General features: G+C 42.5%; 1 protein-coding gene across 15 annotated transcripts in view; it reads left to right on the top strand.

Moving 5' to 3' along the window:
- Positions 1 to 22,387, top strand: part of ERC1 (ELKS/RAB6-interacting/CAST family member 1) — a 305,098-nt gene that overhangs the window by 252,883 nt on the left and 29,828 nt on the right. For all 15 annotated transcript variants that reach the window (XM_075428699.1, XM_075428697.1, XM_075428696.1 and 12 more), the window contains one exon: positions 21,531 to 21,632. In XM_075428699.1, the coding sequence (XP_075284814.1) occupies positions 21,531 to 21,632 (102 nt within the window). The remainder of the gene's footprint in view (positions 1 to 21,530; positions 21,633 to 22,387) is intronic.

Genomic DNA, 22,387 nt, shown 5'->3' with positions numbered 1-22,387 from the left:
TTCGGACAGAGGATATGGCATCAATGTTGTTTTAATTTGGAGTTTCTAGGCTCTGAATTGCAGGAATGTGCCTCAATATGGAGACTGTTTCCTAACGAGGCACTCGGCGTTGGCCAGGCTTTCCAGTAAACGGAGCTGGCTGTTTCATACTGGTTGTCCGCCTGCGCGAGGGATTTCCTCTGTCATCGGAAAGGCGGGCCAATTGCAGGGTGAGGGTCACCAGAGAATGTGGTCCCAATTTGCCTCCTCCCAGAGTACTTTGTCTCCGTGAGTAGTTGATGCAGAAGCAGTGGCTGGGAGACTGCCTGCAGCAGAGGGGGCCGGGGCTGATGCACGAGAACGGAGCTGAAGGTTGGCTAACAAAGTCCAGATGTGGTGTGGCCAGCGCCAGGCAGCGTGCTTGGATCCTATGCCCCGCAGAAGCCCCCGCGACGGGTGTCACGCTGGGATTGACAGAGACCCAAGGAGCTTTGGCCTGCTTCGTGGCAGCACATCCACCGCTCCTCTGTTAGAAAGCAGCCTGTTTGCCATTTATTGCTTTCTTTGTCAAGCAAATTTTTAACGATCGGGATAGATTTATTGTAACAGGGCAAAGCGCTACTCCGCAGCTTGGAGTTGTAAAGTGAGGGCATATCTGAGTGGGCTGAGGTTTTCCTGTCTGTGGGCTTTGAGTCTTAAATGCTTGGGGTTTTCTGCTAGGAGCTGTTTGGAGCAAAGATTGTCATCTTCTGTGTTTGTCTAGCACAGTGGGGGCCCGACTTGACCAACATCTCTGAGCACTGCTATGCCAGAAATGTGAAGTAGTAGTGGTGAAATTTTTAGGAGGCTCTGAACTGCTTCAGTGTCTGCTTTCTAAGAGCTAGGAGTATTATTCAATTGAATTGTTTGTAAATCCCCGTGTTCACTTATTTTATTATCTAATGTTTCATAATTATTCCAGATTTTTTTGTAATATACTGTAGCAAAAGTTACCAGGAACTAGCTTGATTCAGCGTTATTGCTGATGGGATCTCAAAGGTTTCATTTTAAGTGGTGTGACTCCAGCTTAGATCAGTACTGGTTAGGTATTTGTTATGCTGCCTTTTCCTAAATAAAAGTAATTTTCAGATCAATTCCTCAGTCTTTTAAGAACGTGTGGAGTTTCAATCCTACACTTCAGCATGCTTGCAGAACCACGTAGAGAAGCTTTCTCCACATATTTCATAAGCATGTATTTTCTTCTGTCACACAGATTGTTAATGAAAAATAGTGAAGAGTACTGGGCTCAGGACGGAGCTCTGTGTAAGCCACTTGATTTATTCAGTCATGCCTGTAATCTGTTCTTAAAGACTATTCGTGAAGGAGACCTTCAGTCTCGGGAAGTCTTCTCTATGACTCCTCTGTCGTTGTGCAGCTGTAATCGCTTACTGCAGTTGAAGCTCATTACTACTTTTTCTGTCTGTTATGGGCAGAGAAGAAAAAGACTGTTTCTTGCACTTCTTAGTAGCCCTTTTGCTTTACACAGAGATATCTCCTCTGTGTTGTTCTCTAAACTGGGCAGTCTCAGTTCTTCCAGTTTTCATGTGTCTTGTTTTTGAGATACCTGATCGTTCCAGTTGTTCTTTCTTAGATTTTATTTGATTTGTCTTTTTCTTCCTCCGAATGTGGTATCCAAAACTGGACAAAGCTCAAAAGGAGGCCTTTCCTTAGCTGAACTTGTTCATGAGCGTGTCATGCGAGACAGTGTCAGAAACCTGAATGGAATCTTCCAAAACCTCACCAGTTCCCACAGGTTCCCAAAAATAACCATTAATAGCTTTCATTACAGTAGATAAACTCTTTCCTAGGGTCGTATAGTCAGAGCTAGAAAATTTGAAGACGTCTGATTTTTTTTAGTATCATCTCATTTGTTCTTTTGCTTTTCTGACCTTGAATGATATTTTCTGAGTACTGAAATAATTTTTGTTAGTCACGCAAGTAGAGTTTCTAGTTAAGACTGACGCAGGAAAGGCATGAGCACTTAGAGCTTCTTGGCTTCATTTTTTGATGGCTTTCACTTTTGACTGAGTAGAAGATCAACCTTTGTCTTCAGCTTCCTTTTCGCTGTGATGCACATCTCGAATATCTAGTTTTTCTCCCTTAGTATTTCCCTCGCCTTTCCTCTTCTTGCTGTATACACTCTTGCTGTTCACTTAACACAGTGGAAAGAGCTCCTTTCTGTTTTAGTGAAGGGAGATAAGAAACCTCCTACTATTGAAAGTGTGATTCTGTGATTCTGTGGGTTATGTAGTCAGCTTGCTTGCCATTCAGAGGAATCTTTAATACCCGTCGTTCCCTTCTACATCCTAATCATGATCACTCCTTCCTCTGTGGGCCAGCGTGAATTTCAGGGGCTATTACTTACTATTCCCATAAATTGAGAGGAATTATTTGGCGATGACTAGTAGTATTAATAGTTAGCATTTACGTAATATTTAATATCTGTTTCATCTAACCTTGAAAGTCTCAAAGCTGTTTTCTCCCTGCTACTTTGTGCTTCTTCACTGCAAAGATTTTGGCTTTCCTTATGAGGCCAAGGTACTGCAAAGATTTGTTTCTCAAGTAAATGTGGTTCATGGGATCATGAGGAAAAGGAAAGAATTTTAAATTCCAGAATAGCTTCTCCCCAAAAAAATGCTAGTTTTCCACTGTTACTTGTTTCCCTGGAAACCCCACTTACTGACACCTGACACTGCTCTGCTGTGAACATTACCAAAGTGAAGTTCCACTGGTTGGAATCATTTCTCTGTGTAACAGGAGAATGTAAAACAGGTCAAAGGAGACTGACAGGCAAGCGTTTTCCTCTTAGTGCCATGGAGCTGTAGCAGCATGACCATACTTGTGGCAGTTTTTATTACCACGCTGCCTGAGGAAGTAATCCAGGTTCTGTGAGGCATGCAAGTTAGTCTGTGCTTTGCATTAGCTGCCCCGATTGGAAACCATGTCTGGTGAGAGTGATTACCCTATTAGCAAATAAATTTCTTCTTCAGGTGACATGGATACTGTCACGACAGGTAGTTGCTAAATGTAGCGCTGTTTCTGTGACGGAACTAGCGTTGTTCTCCAAGAGCATCTGAGAGGTCCCAGCAGTGCAATGATGCCCACTGAAGTTTCATGAGTGGAGGTGCCTCTCAAGCTGCAGCACTGTCACAAGGGGACTTAAGAAGTCTAGGAGGATGTATTTAAGTTGTCTGAGTGTGGTGGTGGTGGTGGTGGTGGCTTCTTTGTGGCTGAGAAAACAGAGTAAAAGTTAATGTTTGAAATGAATTATGAGATCCAGGGCACTTGGATCCGTCTTTGTTTATTCGTCTCTTTGCCACAGTACCCACATGTTTGCAGTAGCAAGAGTGGAAATAGATGAAAAAGTGGGGGAAGAAAACTGATGTGACAAGGAAGTTAAAAACAGAGGAGTTTGCAGGGGACCTGCATGTCAGAGGTTCCTGCATGTGTTGGGCCGAACAGAAGGTACTCCCTGAATTCTCATATTCTCTGAATGGCAGGTTAACCTATTTGAAAGAGCAACAGATGAATGTACTTTGCCAGGAAATTTTCAAGGAATCGTGGAGCATTTTGAGAAGTATTGTCCCTTGGTACCTAAAGAGTGCGGTCGCAGCCTCATTTGCACGTGAGAATAGAGAGCCAGTGTAAAGTCATCTTTTTTCAGGTTCTGGTACCACCACTGTCTGTAGGGTCAAATTCGGTTTTGCAAAGTTTGAGTCTACTGACTTTAATATATAAAGATGCCAAAATATGTAGGTGTTATAACATGTTCTTAGGTGTAGTGACAGCGTAGCTGGCATGCATGTGAGTAGGGGAGATCGCTCTGCGCACTTCCTTCTCAGGCAGCTGTTGGACTAGAAACAGAAGAAACCTCTGGCTGCAGTGAATATATATCCACTAATTGGCTCTCATTAAGCATTGCTAGCTGTCAAATTTAAGCATCGTGGCTTTTGTCGACGGCCTGTAATCCACCCAGATTATCAGTCACAGGGCTGCTTGCTGTACCAGGCTTTGCTCCTCAGTAATTGTTTCTGTCAGGGGGGAGCTCTACCAGGAGCAGACCCCAGCACCCTGACAGCAGCCCAGCAGCCACAGAAAGCGAGGCTTTGTCGTGCCCTTGAACACTGCTTCCTGAAGCGCAGCGCAAGAAGCCCTTGCAGATTCAAAGAAAGCACCTTCTCTTTGCCATGTTCTCCAGACTTTTTTCCCATCATTTTTAATCAGCGGTTGCCATAGTAACAGCACTCAGTGCAGCGTCAGCAGTCTTTTCTGGGGTAGCATTTCATCTTCCCACAGTATCACTTATATTCTCGTTACCCTCTTCCTCCTCCTTTTACCTTTACCCTCTGCCTCTTGTATTACTAAATAATGATGTATGTTCAAGTGAGCTCCTTGCTGTCTCTGGCCTCACGATGCCAGAGAAGGGAGCTGCCTGCTGGCCCTGCTGTAGACAGCCGTGTGTGATTTCTGCTTGTGCCTTCACTCATGCCTGGGCCAGCAGTTTCTGGGGCATTGCGATGGCAGCTGTGTAGGTTTGCCTGAAGGGGAAGGTTCTTTGCCTCACTGAGAGACTGAGCTTTAAGGTTTATAAAAATAATTTGGAATTCAGATGACAATACAGTACTTGCTACCCTTTCTTTCTACATACTCGTAACGTTTAAAAAAATACTCTATGGACTATTATTTCCCAAGTTCGATCTCAGTTTTCAAAAACCTGTTTCAGTCTATTAGAAATATTCCTCCTTTTCTTGATTACATTAAGAAGGCCAATGGCATCCTGGGGTGCATCAAGAAGAGTGTGGCCAGCAGGGCGAGGGAGGTTCTCCTTCCCCTCTGCTCTGCCCTAGTGAGGCCCCATCTGGAGTACTGTGTCCAGTTCTGGGCTCCCCAGTTCAAGAAAGATGAGGAGCTACTGGAGAGAGTCCAGCGGAGGGCTACGAGGATGAGGAGGGGACTGGAGCATCTGTCCTCCTATGAGGAAAGGCTGAGGGAGCTGGGCTTGTTCAGCCTGGAGAAGAGAAGGCTGAGGAGGGGACCTTAGAAATGCCTCTAAATATCTGCAGGGTGGGGGTCAGGAGGATGGGGCCAGGCTCTTTTCAGTGGTGCCCAGTGACAGGACAAGGGGCAACGGGCACAAACTGAAGCAGAGGAAGCTCCAGCCGAACATGAGGAAGAACTTCTTCCCTCTGAGGGTGACGGAGCCCTGGAACAGGCTGCCCAGGGAGGCTGTGGAGTCTCCTTCTCTGGAGATATTCCAGACCCACCTGGACAAGGTCCTGTGCAGCCTGCTCTGGGTGACCCTGCTTGGGCAGGGGGTTGGACTGGGTGACCCACAGAGGTCCCTTCCAACCCCGACCATTCTGTAATTCTGTGATTTGCATATTATAGTTTTACAGCTTTTTAATTCACTAACACTTTGCACAAATAAATGTAAATTAATTGGATACTTGCTGACAGCATCTGCTGACACATTTACAGTATCTCTCATTTAAGGATTATGAACTCCTATACCAAGTTATTTCAGCAACATTGTTCCTCACCAGAAAATCAGGATTGCTGGACAAGTCTAGGTTAGCAGTTGAGAGACCCTGTAATCCCATTTCTGTAAGTGACAATCAACCTGCTGGTGTTTGATATCAGTTGAAATTATTAAGCCGACCCTGGGAGGGCCAGGCTTGTTCGTGGTATTAAAGAGTTAAGAACACTGAGTGAGCTTGGTTTCTCCAGGAGACTGCACTAGAAAATCTAATTTGGGGCCTAAAAAAATAATAATGCCTTAGTCTGTGAATAGTATTTCGCAACATTAGCGCAATGTAAATGTAGTCACCGTCATTTCACATCACAGTTGTACCATATGGTGGTTTTATGTAGTTATCATGGCACAAACCACTGAGCTAAGAGGCACTGTTTTTCAGTTAAATAAAGAGAATACATTAGAACAGGTCTTTTTAATACATAAATCCAACAGAGCGTTTATGTATTTATTTCCGTGAGACTTCTGTGCTCCAGATTTTATGTTGAGAACAGTTACCCTCTCTCGGTTTTGGACAGCCCCTGTGTTAGATGAGGAGTTCAGGAGCTAGAGCTCAGAAAGAGCTGTTTGGAAGAGCTCAAGATTGCCAGTGGTTGTTCATTCAAAGAATCAAACTCTGGGTGCATCTTCTTTTGCGTCACTTCTGCAGTGTGTGGGGCAGCTGGGAAGTACCCACACACGACTGCCTCTGCTTGGTGTCCAGCCACAGGATGTGCCCCACCGGTAAAAGATTGGAGACTTTCCGACAAGCGGTTCTTGTGGCTGGGTTGGTTTGGCTTCGGTCTTTCAGTATCTGAATTGATGATGTTTGAAGGCTGACAGGAAAATACAGTGAGTTTATGATTACATTTAGATCTGGTCATTTAGACACATTTTTTAGGGAACTCTGAAGTTTTGGTGACAGAGAGGATTCCACGTAAACATGTAAATAATCTTGATGAGATAAACCATGAATACATTTTTTGTGAAGAAACAGGAATTTTACACCAAAAATTCAGATAGAGGAAGATTTTGAGTGACTTGTTTGAACTCACCAAAAATAGAGTGATTTTCCTAGATGAATGTGTAGCCATCCTTGCTGATACTTCATTGACTGGGTGCAGCTTTTTTCTATACTAAATTATTCCTGTTCATTTGGGCTGTTTTACCTGGCACTGGCAATTGTCTAGAAGACACGCATGTCCTTTTACTTCATCTCCCTTCCAAATGTGCTAACTTGGTACATCATGCTTAGCTGTTCCTACATGTACTGGCATTATTCCCTAGGGAACACACAACACAAACTGAACAGTTTCACACTAAGGCTATAAAGCAAGACTTTATTTGTGGTTCCTTCTCTTTGGATGAAAAGCCTAACGAACCCATGACTTTAAAAACTGTCTTACATGAAAGTTGGTAGAAAGGTAGCGGCAGGCAGCTGAAAAGCGTTCTACCAGCTTCAGTATTTGGTTTGATTTGTGTAAAATCTGTAACTGGGGAGGTGACAGATGATGCAAGGTGTGTTCCGAAAGTGTGCAAGGAGAAGTTGGGGTCAGAGCTATTAGGTGACTGATTGGTTTCTGAAGGTGAAAATATAGAAGGTTTCAAGTAGATTACAGATTAACAGTTGTATGACTTAATATGCCAGTAATGTGTTCTTAACTTGAAGGAGGAATGGTGGAAAGAATTATGCACGTAGAAATATCTAACGAAAATTAATGATCTCTACTATAGAATATATGGCATGTTTGGGATTTTACTGTGTTATCAGGGGAGTGACATAATCAGCGATTTTTTTGCTTGAGTAGGGAAACATAAGCAACCTGTAACAGAGAATTTTAGTCCCCTCCATCTTAAAAAATTATAATGAAAAATTAAGTCTTAACTGTACAGAGTGGACTTCAGCTTCAGTAAATAGTGAGCTGTCGATGAGCGGTGGTCTCAGATATTTCTGAGCTTATGCACTGAAATACCTCGCAGTCTACAGATTATTTTGCTCACCTACGGTATTAAGCTCCTTAGAATTCGGAAAATAATTTCCCTTTTTGAATCAATCTGTTCAAGCCTGATCCAGTGCACAATGTCTCATATGCGTGAAAAAGTAATGCAGGGGAAAAGAGAAGTTTCATGTTGCAGTTGGAAATCTAAGATATATGCTGTCAGTTAGGAGTAAGCTGCTTGATACTAACCCTTCACATACCAAATTGTGGAAATTGATGGGACAGTACATCAGGTTTATCAAAAGGAGTAATAGATTTATTTTATTTATTTATTTAAGCATCAGTTACTCATGGTAGCTTCTGCAAATGGGCAGGTGCTGATGGCTGCAGACTCCCTTCAATCCTGTTAAATCCGTGGTGTTACCAAAGAATCGAAGGCTTAAAAAAAATTACTATTCGTGTTTTGATGCTGAATAAGTTATGCATTTTACTCCTTAATAAGTACCCTCTGTTCTCTACACCACTTTTCTAAGGTGAAAAACTATTCACGACCAAAGAAAAGGTGTGTAGATTTTCCCTAGAGGTAATGTTTTTGCCACTTGACATTTGTGAATGTGTGTAGGGAGAGGCCGGCGGTTTTTCGGCTGGCTGCTGACTTAGGAAGCTGTGAGGAGTCTGGAACCAGCTGCCAGCTCTGAAAGGTAAAGATGAGAAAGTTGACACTGATGGAGATCCTGCTTCCAGTCCCTCACTGGAAGGGGCATCTGCAGCCAGTGCTGTCAAATAGAAGGTCGTGATTTTGACAGATCACCTTGAGGGCAGTTGTGCTCTGCGGTCTCTGAGCAGACGTGTACTGAACACAAAATAAAGGAGTGGGTTTTGTCTCCCCTTCTTTACCTTAAATGTGGTACCAGAGGTGAAGAGTCTGTTCAGTACCGAGAAATGCTTTCAGGGATTAGTCCAAGATGGTCCATAAAGGCAAGGGAAGTCTCAAACTCAGGTATCAAAAGGTTGCTGTCTGATTTTACTTGGCACAATCAAATGTTTATGGTATGGATATAGGATCAAGAGGCGGTCAGGCACCCTCGGTTTCAAATGTGGAACCTTTGCAGTAACATGCTGCACAATTGTAGGCTGTCAATAGTATAGGTGACTGTTAGTCTCTCAACTTCCATAAAGCTTTAGTCTCCAAATATATATTAGACTCTGATCACTGTACTGATGCCTGGGGGAAGTAATGGTCGTTTATCTTTAATACAGCCCTGGTTAAGGGGTAGCCATTTTATTGGGGGATTTGTTCTCTTTGAGTACAACTTCAGTCACAGAACTTTGTCTTTTGTTTTCTTTCTTTCGATTTACCACCAACTCTTGTCTTTCCTAGTGTGAATACAAATATTTCCTGTAGTTGAGTAAACAAAAAAGAGATTGAGCTCCCACCAGCTGACTCCAGCCAAGTTTTTAGGATGGAGGAACTACCTAGGTATCTCTTGGTTTTACAGTGGGATTTTTTGGGGCTGGGGGTGGTGGAACTGAACTTTTTTAAACATTCAGTTTCACTGTTGCACCACATTTAATCCTTTTAATATTTTAAGAAATGTCTCTTCCCACTTTTCTCACATTAACCTGAAATGTAACTAATTTCTCCTACCAAGCCAGTGTGCCCTCCATCTCCAAAACACCAGTAGATATAACCTTGGCTTCACCTCCTTTGTTACAGCTAGCAACCAAACCTTCTGCCAACTGCTGACATTAATGGTGTTGAAAAAATAGCAAAAGGAATATAGTCATCCTTAAGAACACACACATGCAGAAATTGTTTAAAACTTGGCAGACTGCACGGGTTTATTTGTTCTGTGGAAGTAAGAGGTACAGTACCATCTCATTCTAGGGTTTTTTCCTTTTTTTTTTTTTTTGAGGGGAAATACATTTAGTTATATACACAGATCTTCATTTTATGCACCTTTCCAGTCTCTTACATATCTCACAGGGAGACAGGCAGGGTATCAGTGTGTTTTCCTGGACTGGAAAAAGAAAGATTTACCAGCTGGGTGATGTGGGGAAGCACAGACTGAGACTAGTTCCTTATTGTCCACCTCTAACCTTTTTGTCACTATCAGATGATGGAAAGATTTCTTGATGTGTCTTCCTTCTCTCTTCTCCCCTTTCCTGATTACCAAAACTAGCTAGTCCTTCTCCTTTGTCAGCCAGCAATCTTTTTCATGATACAAAGAAGGCTTAAAAAATACAAAGACTTTCTTGTTTTCTCCTAGGTCTTCTAGTTGTAAATAGATCAGTTGAGGTTGCCCCTGTCCTGCTACTTCTTCTCCTGCTTTGCCAGGGCTCTTCAACATGCGGCATCACCTATCTAAGTTCACTGACTTTGCAGTACATGGGTTAAGGAAAAAACATCAGAGATAGAACTGGCTGTGTTTCATTTTGTTCCACAGACTTTTCTTTTGGTGGTTCTATAGCAGGGGCAGAATTTTCTAAGACTTTTGTTTTTTCCTGAGCTTTACAGTGTGCTTTATGGTGCCCATTGGGTGGAGCCTCTACTCATATGTAATGTCTTAAAATAATGTAAATCACGGCAAGACAACAGATTAGGAACAGAGCAGGCAGTGATGGGAATACTGTCTGAAATGCAGACACCTTAGAGAAATTCGTCTGACCAGACTGGCACATCTGTACACATTGTGTGCCATGAATTATGTGGAAAGGAAGAGAACTTCTTTCCTTGGGAAGAATAAGTTTTTCACAAATACAGTTGAAAACCTGAAGTTTTCTTCAGTCTGTCCAGCTAGTACTGTTATATGAGCTTTGATGCAGACTTAGTAGGAAAAATCAACCTCTAAAGGAAGAAAAAGGGGGAGAAAAAAAAAAACCCCGTGGTTTATCATGATCCTCCTTGCTTGTGGACTGCATGCAAGAGCAGGGCAGATGGACAGGAATCATCTGTCCAGCTCTGTGCTTCACATCTGCTGCTGCGTGCTCGGGTGGGAATCCTGCCTCTGTGGCCCATACGCAAGGGACAGCGTGGATGGACAGGAATCCTGTGTCTGCAGACCACACGCGCAGATGGTGCGGACAGACAGGAATTTCGTGTCTGTGTGTTTGTACAGATCGGACGAGGCAGGGCTCTTCTGCATGGATGTCAACCCTAATAACTGGCCATACAGACAAAATCCTTAGCTTGAATTTAGTTTGGGGTAGTAAAGCTCTGCTGGTTGTCAGAGGAAATGCCCTTTCAACTCTTCCCTCCAACAGTTACCGTGGAGGATTTTGCCTAGATTCAAAGATGAAAATAAGGCAGAAAAAGAATAATACTGGTTTTCTTTTATACACAGCAGCTTTTAAAATTCATTTCAGAACAAGTATAAATAGGCTTGAGGTTTCATTGTGGTTTTTTTTTTAAAAAGTTGCTATCATCAACACTGTTTATATCATGTAGACGCAGACACATTCGTGTATACAGCCAGAGCCGCGTTCTGGGCAGTTACAGACAGTCTGTGTTGAGATGATACTGAGCAGCTCACATCACTTGAGCATCTAGGAATTTGTATCTGTACATAACTACTTTTTTTGCCAAGGGCCGCATGGATAGAGGGGGGTTGCTATTAACATCTCTTTGAAGCTGCAGGCAAATGCACTTGGAGTGATGAGTCATATAACAATAAAAATATGTAAGGCTAAAAGAGCTGTGGTGAAAACACTGGTATATACCTTCCAAAAATAAAAATACCTGGGCAGAGGATTGTTTCAACTCTGTAGGTGACCCTGCTTCGGCAGGACGGTTGGACTAGATGACCCACAGAGGTCCCTTCCAACCCCCACCATTCTGTGATTCTGTGATTCTGTTTATTGTAAAGACACAGCCACAGTAGGCAAAGATTTGAAAACTTCCAAATGGCATCACCTGGGAAAGGTGTATGTGGATACATGTGAGCAGATGGCCTACAGAGAATTTTGCTGAAGCAGAGAATCATGACTAGGTTGTAAGATTTTACAGGAGGATGCATCTTGTATATAAATTCCTAGATGGGTTTTTGCCAATCATTTTTCATAGGTATTGCCAGAAACTTTCTGATTTCAGGTGAGGAGAAAGACGAAGAGACAAAAGCAGAGTGATGAAGGCAGCTGTGGTACACAGGCAACTTTGTGAAGTTGCGCATATGCAAGTGGGTTCGCTTTGAAAAGGAGAGCTAACTGGAATAATGACGGAAAGAAGGACAGAGTAAGGTAGGCGAGAGGAAGATGAGCAGGGTGTGGAGGGAAGCAGAAGTGAAAAGGGAAGGAGAAATTTCTAGTAAATAGTCAGAACAAAACAGAAGGAGTCCCATCAACTATGTCAGACAAAGATTTTTCTGTTTTTGATAGAAATACTTGCCTTGATAGGGGTACAATGTAGGTAATTTAGGAGGCTTGCCTTCAGGCATTTATAGATTTTGTAAGACTAACTCTATCTCTGGTGCTTAATGTTGGTGCTTAAATTGCACAAGTTTAAAGCAATCACAGGATCCTTATAATGCTGGAATGCATTTCCAACCTTAGCATAACCTGAGACATCTTTACACTTTGCTTTGTGGAACGCGTCTATTACCAACCTAGCAAAGTTGTTAGGAGTGTTTATACTCCAAACTGTGCTTCAGCTTGTTTTTCTTACTGCTTTTTTTGTCTCTGTTTTTCTCTCAATTGAGGAAACACAAGGTTAAATTTTTTGCTTGGACCCACAAACACACATGAGAGGGAAAAAAAGAGCAAGGGGAGAAGTAGAATCAGGAGTTTTCAGCAGCTCGGGTAATGAGAACCATGACAAAGACAAGCATTTCCTTTCATGTTATTATAGAAGTAGCATTTCACTGTTTTGTTCAAGCTCCTTGTCCTTAGTGGCACGTATCAAAGTAGGTTAAAGAGACTGAATAAACAGTTTATATTAAACATTCGGCAGACACATGAACTAAACATGAGGGGCTTGCTGCTGTTTGGTTGAGAATTTGTAGCAATTTGGCCTCCCAGAATCTTAAAGAGAGGTATGTGAAGCATGGTATCAGAAAGCTCCACTTTGGTTCAACATTTGATGCAAGGATATGTTGAGAGGCTACATCCAAACTCTTACAGCTCGGACAAAACGTGGTAGTTTGGACCAGGTTTTATCCTAAAGTCATCCAAAGGAGAGTTTGAATGACAGTGCTACCCATCTGCTTAGCTGAGCTGTAGTTCCCACCAAGTGACTTTTCAATTTATTGACCATTTTGAACCAAATTTGACAGAGGGAAAGAAGTCTCAAAGATCGTGTAATTTCTAGAACTTAATTAACATCCACAGCTGGCTAGAGGCGAAAAAAGCCTGAAGTAGAGCTCCCACACAGGGAAAGGCAAGAAGAATTGAGCCATGACATATTTTGTTTGGCTGTAGCATACACATATGGCTGGCCATTCAGAACATACATACTTTCACACCGGTCCCAGCTGACTCTTGCCTGGAGACACCATGGGGGAGGCAAGCTGGAGAAAGAGATGATTATAGGGTTGGAGGCCGTGCTCGGAAGGTGTAGGATACAAATCCAAAGCACGCAGATTCCATTAGCCAGCATAAAATAGATAATAAAGTGGACTCCTAAGCTCTTCAAGGGTAGCCATGCTGCCTGCAAAAGAAATCAGTTCTTAACTGCTGAAAGAAGTAATGAAGACAACACAATAGATGGAGAGTGGCTGTAGCAGCACGATTTAGGAAAAAACAGTTGCGGCTGAGCTTATTTAACAAAGTGAGTGTTTCTGCTTTCGGGGCATGTGGCAACGAAGGAGACTGATCTGACGTTCTCTGGCAGGAACTTCTGCAGTAAGGCCCCTCTTCTCTGCCGTGGCGCGGGACGGAGATCGGACACGGCCTAACAAACTGCGCCATAGGGCAGGCTCTGAACACAAAATCTGCTTACCTGCTTACTTTAAACCTGGAGAGCAGAGGTTTTGTATGCTCATTAGTGGAAGGTGTATTCTAACCAGTTCTCTCATTTCATCTTAGGAATTAAAACACAGCTCATTTTGCTTGCTGGTGCTTTCTTCAGATCCATTTCAGTGAATGACTTTTTTGGTTTTGTGTAATGTGAGGGATCCAGGATTCTTTGAGGCTGTTGTCACAGGATACCATTTGTCCTTTTGATCTTACCTGAAAGGGTTTTTTGATGCATAGGCCACCCAGTCAGTGTAAATTAGGTTTGCAGCATGGTGGTAAACGCTCTCAGAGTCCGGCCCTTGCTCAGACAGATGTCTTGAGATACAGGAAAGCACACCTTACTGAGGTTTCTGCTGAAGACCCTTACACGTGGTAGGAAAGATAGCAAAGAACTAACACGCTTGGTTTGCTTCCTAGTAGTTAGCCATGAGAGAAGGAAGGATTTTTAAATTTTTAGGGTTTTTTTCCTGTTAAATTTGGGACCGAGCAGATTCAAGCTCTTGTGAAAGAACTAAGAGAAAGGTAGTTCTGTTACCACTGATCCGTCAGTCTTAAACACAGCTTGACATACCTCTGAAGAGAGTACAAGAGAACTAGAGGAATGCATGCTGTGCTGTTCGTGTGGTATAACACCAGAAGGAATCCCAAACACAAGATCTGATTTGGGTTGTCTTTTGTGCCACCGGTTTCGCTATACAGGATTCAGAGCAGTAGAGTCCAATGAACTTTGTCATCAGGCAAACCCGTAGTCATTTGCTCAGCTAAAGAACAAATAAAGCTACGAGAGATGGGAAAATTTCAGTTCAAAGTTAGGTTTTAAATCCATCCACATATATCTCTGTCCTGTTCTGGGCTCCCCAGTTCAAGAAAGATGAGGAGGTACTGGAGAGAGTCCAGCGGAGGGCTACGAGGATGGTGAGGGGACTGGAACATCTCTCCTACGAGGAAAGGCTGAAGGAGCTGGGCTTGTTCAGCCTGAAGAAGAGAAGGCTGAGAGGGGACCTTAGAATTGCTTATAAATATCTGCAGGGTGGGTGTCAGGAGGACGGGGCCAGACTCTTTTCAGTGGTGCCCAGTGACCGGACAAGGGGCAACGGGCACAAACTGAAGCAGAGGAAGATCCAGCTGAACATGAGGAAGAACTTCTTCCCTCTGAGGGTGACGGAGCCCTGGAACAGGCTGCCCAGGGAGGCTGTGGAGTCTCCTTCTCTGGAGATATTCCAGACCCGCCTGGACGCGGTGCTGTGCAGCCTGCTCTGGGTGACCCTGCTTCGGCAGGGGGGTTGGACCAGATGACCCACAGAGGTCCCTTCCAAGCCCAACCATCCTGTGATTCTGTGATTCTGTGATCTATGTATGTCAAGCCTTGGAGAGAACTCCATATGTAAATCATCTGCCTCCTTTACTTTAGTTCAAAGGTTTTTGAATACGAATTCTCTAGGATGAAGTTTCTGTGTAATTATCACATGTGGGGAGATGAACAGAATAAAGAAATCGTTAAACACAGAAATTAAGTGGCTGATAAAGTCTTTCACTCTACAGTGTAACTTTGTTGTAGCGTTGCCAACAGTGGATGCAGAAGCCGGTATCTCAGGTAGAATCTGCGTTCAGTCCTGCAGGCTTTACAAACCCCAGCCACTGCAGACTGCACGAGTTGTTTGTGGGGCTCACAGAAACACAGACTCCAGGGTGCAGAGAACTGTGGTAACCAGAATGGTTTGCATACGCATGAACATTGTGTTTGTTTGCTGCTAATAGAGCAATCTCAGTTGCTGATCTTAAACGTAGCCAAAAGGAAAGCCAGACCCTACTAATGATGTGTCTTTTAAACCCAACAAACAAAAATGGCAACTCAGCATGTACCATCTCTTTACAAATTTGAAAAATGTCTTCTGGATCATTAAATATCACAAATGGGAAGGGGACGTAGGGTGAAATACTTGAAACGATCTTTCAGAGACCCCGTGCGCAAGGCAGGTGTGCACTCGAGGTAGGTGGGTACTCGAGGTGGGTATAGTTACACTCAAGGTGGTTAGGCAGGGCGTCTCACTCTGAGAACAGGGAAGGAAGGGTTGTTCCCTCGCTGTTTCTGACAGCCAGATGCCAGCGAGGAGCTGGCTGGATATATTTACAGGGAGTACGGCTCACTGAGTGTTTTCAGCAAATAGAGAAGGACTATATGAAATCTTTGAAAGAGCACAATTTTAAGAGATATTTAATTAGGCTCACGACTTAGAAAAAAAAATTGCCTGAATTTCTCCATTATATTTCTGTGTTATTAGTGGTGAAAAGGTTTCTAAACTGTTGCACTTGCATGCGTGTGCTTCCAGTGAAACATTCAACTCAGATAGCAATGGGATGACTCCTTTAACTCACTGACACTGTCTCCACCACATAGCCATTTGTCACAAGTACAGTCATATTAAATGTTTACTTAATTTTTAAACTCTACATTAAAGGATTAATAAAGCTTGTTTAGACTGGTCAGCAAAGCCAGAAATTACCCTACTCAAATATTTTGCAAATAGTGAGAAAGCAGACACTGATGTCGTTCATGGTTCCCACTGTGTTGCCTGGTAGATTTGACGTGAACTCTGTGAGTAAGTTACTGCAATGTGAGTGTGAAGCAGACTAGAGTAACATAGCGAACACACACCTTGTGAGCTAGTATCTGCTGTTTATTAGAGGTCTCGTCTAGAAATGCAGAAATGTTCTGTTCCTACAAATAAAATACGTTTTTAAAAAGTCGCCAGGGTAATGGTTAACAGCAGACTAGCTATCCTGCAGAAATGCTTAAGAAAGGTACGTGTTCTCATTATAACATCCAGCTTAGTGCAAGCTTTCAAATAAAAACATTCTCTAAAATACATTATAAACAATGTCTGTAGTCAAATCTGTGGGTTTCAAATTTATACGTAGAATTCCACTATAAAGAGCTTGTCAGGCCTGGGCAGGACTCCTCTAGCTTTTACCAGCTGTGTTCCAGAATATGTCTCTGACTTTCCCCTACGCTTGGTACATGAGCATCAGTTCTGGTTTTTCTCATGTAAGAATTTAACTGCGATAAAATCTATTAATTTGATCTTTAGGGTAGAGGTGCACAAACAATCTACCAGTGTAGTCTGCAGTGAACATAAAATAGATTACTCTTAGGAACTTTCAGGTGAGACTGTGCTTTGAAGCAGTACATCCATGAAGAAGGAATTTAGTGATTCTTAAACAAAATTCCCCATGGCTACAGTTTTGGCAGCTAAAATATTGTACAAGTGCTGTTTGGAATTAGAAGTTTTCAGGTGTTGGCTGTGTTAGAAATAGTCTACTCCATGGTAATTTCCTTGCTTACCCAAACATTTAGTGGCTAGAGAATGCAGGCAGAAGTAAGCTATATGATAACCAGAAAAAGCATGGTGAAAATATAGTGAAATCCCTGCAGCACCACGAAACAGCAAAAGAAAAAAGAGCACATTTAAAAGAAGTGCTGATGCTGACCATCCGCATTTATGGTTAAAACAAGTTTATCTCATGTTTTCTCCTGGTGCTTTTTCCTTTTAATGTAGCTGCCTGCTGTAGCAAGGGGTAGGGCAGAGGCCAGGGTTAAATAATGACGAGAAGCAAGGAGGGTATTAAGAAGAAGTGTATCAGAGAGGAAAAAGGACAATTGCAGAAGTTTGGGGGGGAAAAATGAGGGTGGACAAGATCTGATAGTACTAGAGTATAGTCTGATATAGAACTGGAGGACGTTGGGGGGTTTTTATATACACTGCCTTTGCAAATGTTACGCTTTAGACCTGCGGTTTAGACTCTGGACTGCGGACCTCTTGAGGCAAGTTCTCTGCAGTCGTTCCTGGCTTTCAGTTGGGAGCTGGAGAGCGTGCAATGGATTGTTAGTAATTTGGAGGATTTACAGTGGTCTAAAGGGTTTGGGACTGTTCTTCTGCACGGTGATTATTGGGATTCTTTTGCACAGTGATTATTGGGAGGCTAAAGAGCGTTGTTAAGGGCTTCGACAAGGTGTGGGGTTTTGGGGGGAGGGGGTGATGGGAAGGCAAGGAGTAAGGTTACAGAATCTGTTCTGTCAAAAAAACGTAAGAAGCCTTCTGGAAAGAAAATCAAGAAGCCTGTTGGGTTGTGGAGTTTTGTCCTGGTTTTTTCATTCTAACATTTTATCTGCACATGCATGAAGAAGGTAGCTGTAATGGCACTTGGGGGATTTTTCAGCAAAACTTCGATCTGACGTCCAGTTCTTACCATCACTGGTTCCGCTTGCAAGCTCTGGAGGGTTTAGACAAAAGTACTCCTGCCACAACTGATTTGCATGCACTGCTCCTTTATTTTCTCACAGGACACAGTGGTTAAACCACTTTGTTGTTCATACTTTTTACAGGGATGTAGAAATGTCTGCCCTAGGATCTGAGCCATAACCTCAGAAGGTGGGAGCGGGTTGTAGAATAGCACCATGACAAAGCCATTCAGGACTGCAGGATGTTGCAGTGGTTCCCCACAGTAAAGTAAACGGTTTGTTTTTAAATCATTGCCACAACCATGTGCTCTAGAAATTTCCATCCTTTTGAACATTGTTTTTTCTGGAGAGGAGCAATAGGAGAGAAACTGAGTGCGTGTATTTCCCATTGTTTTAAAATTATGCAATTAGAAGTTCATCAGTTAGTTTTCCAGTCCTAAGCAGAAGCTTTTATTTCCATGTTTGACATGGAGAATTAGAAAAATATTATTATATTCTGTTATATTATATGTTAGCAACACTGCATGGAATTTTAATGTTAGAAAATTATTTTTAGTGATATCCATCAGGAAATAAACTTCTTCTCTCCCTTCTCTTGTTTTTTGCCTTGTTCAAATGATATATGTGTAATTAGTTCTTGTAGTGATACCACAAGACCGATTTTGGTGTTTTGTTGCCAAGACTTGTGTATCACAAACATGCACTTTTAGACTAAGAGCAGAAGCAGTGGAAGGTCAGGTTGGATTAAAGGGGGAACATAGAAAATGTCTTTCTAGGTTAACTGATACTGTACGATTGTCATCATCGGATGCTACATAGATTGTTCTGGGTTAAAATGTTCAACAGGCCGTAATGGAGCTAAGCAGCTAAATTGCATTTAGCAACTAGGAGGAATTTTGGAACTTAACTCCCTCTTCTTTTGAAAACTCCAGCCTTGATAGCTGTAAAATTACTGAAGATGAAAAGCCCGAATACTAATGGCAGCATATTTTAGATTGCAGTGGACCTCTGCGTCCAAACATCTGCTGAGAGCACCTCTAATTAGAGCAGCTTGCTTAAGGCCTTGTCCAGTCACATTTTGGGTATCTGCAAGAATGGAGATGCCGCGGCCTCTTGGCAGCCTGTTCTGGTGTTTGATGAGACTCACTGTGAAATGAATTTTCAAATCTCTAATGAGAATTTTGTACTCTGCGATTTACGTCCGCTGTCTCTTGTCCTGTCCCCTCCAGGAAGAGTGTAGGCTGAGGGAGCTGGGCTTGTTCAGCCTGGAGAAGAGAAGGCTGCGAGGGGACCTTAGAAATGCTTATAAATATCTGCAGGGTGGGGGTCAGGAGGACGGGGCCAGACTCTTTGCAGTGGTGCCCAGCGACAGGACAAGGGGCAATGGGCACAAACTGAAGCAGAGGAAGTTCCAGCTGAACATGAGGAAGAACTTCTTCCCTCTGAGGGTGACGGAGCCCTGGCCCAGGCTGCCCAGGGAGGCTGTGGAGTCTCCTTCTCTGGAGATATTCAAGATCTGCCTGGACAAGGTCCTGTGCAGCCTGCTGTAGGTGACCCTGCTTTGGCAGAGGGGTTGGACTGGGTGACCCACAGAGGTCCCTTCCAACCCCCACCATTCTGTGATTCTGTGATTCTTCCTATCAAGTAATTAAAGAAGCCTTCTCTTTTTCAGGCTTAACCAGCCCATTTCTCTCAGCTTGTTCTCATACCTCCTGCCAAGTATTAATAACAGGTTATTCTGCTTGAAGTTAAGTGACAGAAGTATGCAACCTCTTCAATTCCACTTCAGAATTTTCTGTGAGGGATACTGTGTTTTAAATGCTTAGATCTTTATATTCTTCTCTTCCTGTATTAGCACTAACGTGTTTTTTTCATACAATATCATAAAATATGCTGCCTCTGTCTGGGAAGAGCTACTTTTTCTCTCAGAAAAGTTAATGTGCTGCACTAGCATTCTGCTTAACTTCTGCTTTTTAATAGACTTTTTCCACATACATCCTGAAAGTCGTGTAAGAAGTTATTATTTATTATCAAATCCAAAATTTCCGAAGAAATGTGAAATCATTTAAAATCAGTAGGTCTCCTTGCAAAGAAGAAATTGTTAAAGAGCCAACCTTAAATATAATAAAATAATAAATATGGAGAAAGCACCTTTACAATAAGCTGATTGTTTAAGTATTAATGTAGCATGTTTCAAGTAATGATTTATGAATGATGAGTCAGCCTTGGAATTCAAAACTTGTTTGACAAAACAGAGCAAGCAATATAAAGATTTTGTATTATTAAATAGCTTATTGCTTAAGCTCAACTTACTGTTAGCTTTTGTTAATCCAAAATAAAATCAAATCCAGATTCAAACTCTGGACCTTCTATATAATGATCTCAGTACGGTCAAGCAGAATCTGCATTCTCTAGCATCGAGATGCTCATTAAAATTAGAGTTTTCAGTGAGAAACCACGCAGTTATGGAGGGATTGAATCAACAGCTGGCATTTTTACAGTGAGCTTTGAGCTTTCATTGAAGATATTTAATTTTAGTGGATCTCTGAGGATTGAATGTGTCTAGCTGCACGTAATTTACTGTGTATCGTATCTAACATAGGTCTGGCTAGCCTTTTTATTCTTTTGGAATACAAGGATTTCACAAAGCTCAAAAAGGGGCTTTGTCTACCTTATGAGCTGAGAGGAGAAATGCTGTCACTCCACTTTGGGTCTGCTCCGGGTGTGAGTGCCCAAGGACAGTGGCACCCAGATGGCATGAGGTGAAGCAGCTGACGCAGGGACGGCAGTTCGCTTTGCAAGACCCTCAACCCAGCTCTTCTGAAGTCCCCTCTAGGCGACTCGTAGGGCGTCGTTGCTGCCTGAATGCTCCTTGTAAGCCCTGCTGGGTGACTGGGACGTTGTGCCCGGGTGGATTTCTTTCCTTGTTTGTGTGTGTGTGTCTGTAGGTGCTTGAGGACCTCATTTCAGCATAGAAGAGCTTCATCTCACTAGCACTGTCCTTTGCAGACAGCCATATAGTATATGTTAATGTTCATTGCAATTGCTTACCCAGAATGGTAATGTTAAGGAAGAGTATTCCATTTATTCTTACGCAATTTGTTTAGTATTTTGTGTTTTAAAAAATTATACATCCTTTGTATCTGGAAATTTTCTGAGAAGTTGAAGAAAAGCTAAGAACAACCTAAGAAACTAGTTTCATATTTTGATAATTCTTTGCTTGACTATATGCAGTTTGTAATTTTATACATCTCTGTTGTGTCACCTTTTCTTCCGAAAGAATTATTTATTAACTTTTAAATTTCCTTACAGGAAGGCTTTTCTGTTACTCACGTGTTTCTGACCAGTGTCAGGGTTTTCCTACTCTTTGGTATAACAGTTGAAAACTGATCTGCCTATCAGAAAGACTGGCAGACGTCTTAAGTAAGAAGCTTTGTTCAGCATTCCTGTTTTCGGCTTGTTTGCTCTTTTCTTTTTTTTTTAAACTGATTTCTCTTTGGGCTTTTTTAACTGATTTAGGCACATCGAACTGATGTTTTCATGGAATTGTTCTCCAAACTGGTGTTGAACCTGAACCTGAGCTATAAGAAGAAATTAGTTTCTTTGTACACACGTGTACAGCACAAGGCTGAGTAGGTGCAAGTCAGAGGAGCCACTTAATTGCAAAACTAACTTAGCCTCAAAGTGAAGTAGTTGGAATGTGTCTCCCAGTTTTTACCAGTTCCCTACGGTAAAACCTACTAATGTTTTATGCACCTCTTATTTCTTTCCATGTTTGGATTTTGGATATACAGGATAGCATAAATACCCTATTCCCTTTAGTCCCTATGATTCCATTAGAAGGTAGACGGATTTTTTTTTTTTTTAATAGACTCAGAACCGTATGAAGCTGATGGCCGACAACTATGAGGATGACCACCTCAAATCCTCATCTCATTCCAACCAAACCAACCACAAGCCCTCCCCTGACCAGGTAATGTGTCTCTCTTTTTCGTTTTCAAAGCAATTTTTACTATGGGTGCTGATTATTTTGAGTCGTATGTAATTTACCCTGACATGCTTGCAGTACCTTGGAACAAAAATAGCATTCCAGAGTGCAGTTATAAACCAGAAATGGATGTTGCTGTTGTGTCGGCTTCCTTGAAAACTCCTGAAATGTGAACAACCAGTTCCCAGGACCAAGCTGTTATTAAGTGGGTGGAGAAGAGGGACAGACAATGAAAGGGAAGAAGGAAACGCTGCTCTCTTAAAATACAAGACTGGAGCCCTGTCTGGCATGTTCAGACTTTAGTAACTCAGGTTTACTGCTGAAGAGTGTGGAGTGTCCAGGACTGCTTCTTGTCTTCAGTAGCAGGAAATCGTACTCCGGGATCAGCTTGCTGATCTATGGATTGCATGGGAGCAGTTCCCTTCGTTTCCCATGAGGAAATCCTGGCCTCTGTGCCAAATGAGCACAGGCTGCTCCCTCGCAAACTCAATGGGCCGTGAACTGAAGGAAAATCAATTTACCATCTCCAAGGCAGTGAGGAGCCTCCTGTGTCATTTACAAAGCATAGCCGTGTGCTTGATAGCGATCAGAGAGATTACCTATCCCTTGGGTAGCACAGATAATGCCAACATAATTGCATATCCCATGTTGTAATCTCATCCTTTCCAGTTTAATTAAAATATTAGCAATCATTAATCACTGCCTAGACGAAGTGAAGGAATGTTTGGCACTCTTCCTTG

The sequence above is a fragment of the Opisthocomus hoazin genome, chromosome 8, assembly GCF_030867145.1.
Source record: "Opisthocomus hoazin isolate bOpiHoa1 chromosome 8, bOpiHoa1.hap1, whole genome shotgun sequence".
NCBI classification, from domain to species: domain Eukaryota; kingdom Metazoa; phylum Chordata; class Aves; order Opisthocomiformes; family Opisthocomidae; genus Opisthocomus; species Opisthocomus hoazin.
The sequence above is the reverse complement of the archived record's forward strand: the minus strand, read 5'-3'. Positions and strand labels throughout refer to the sequence as shown.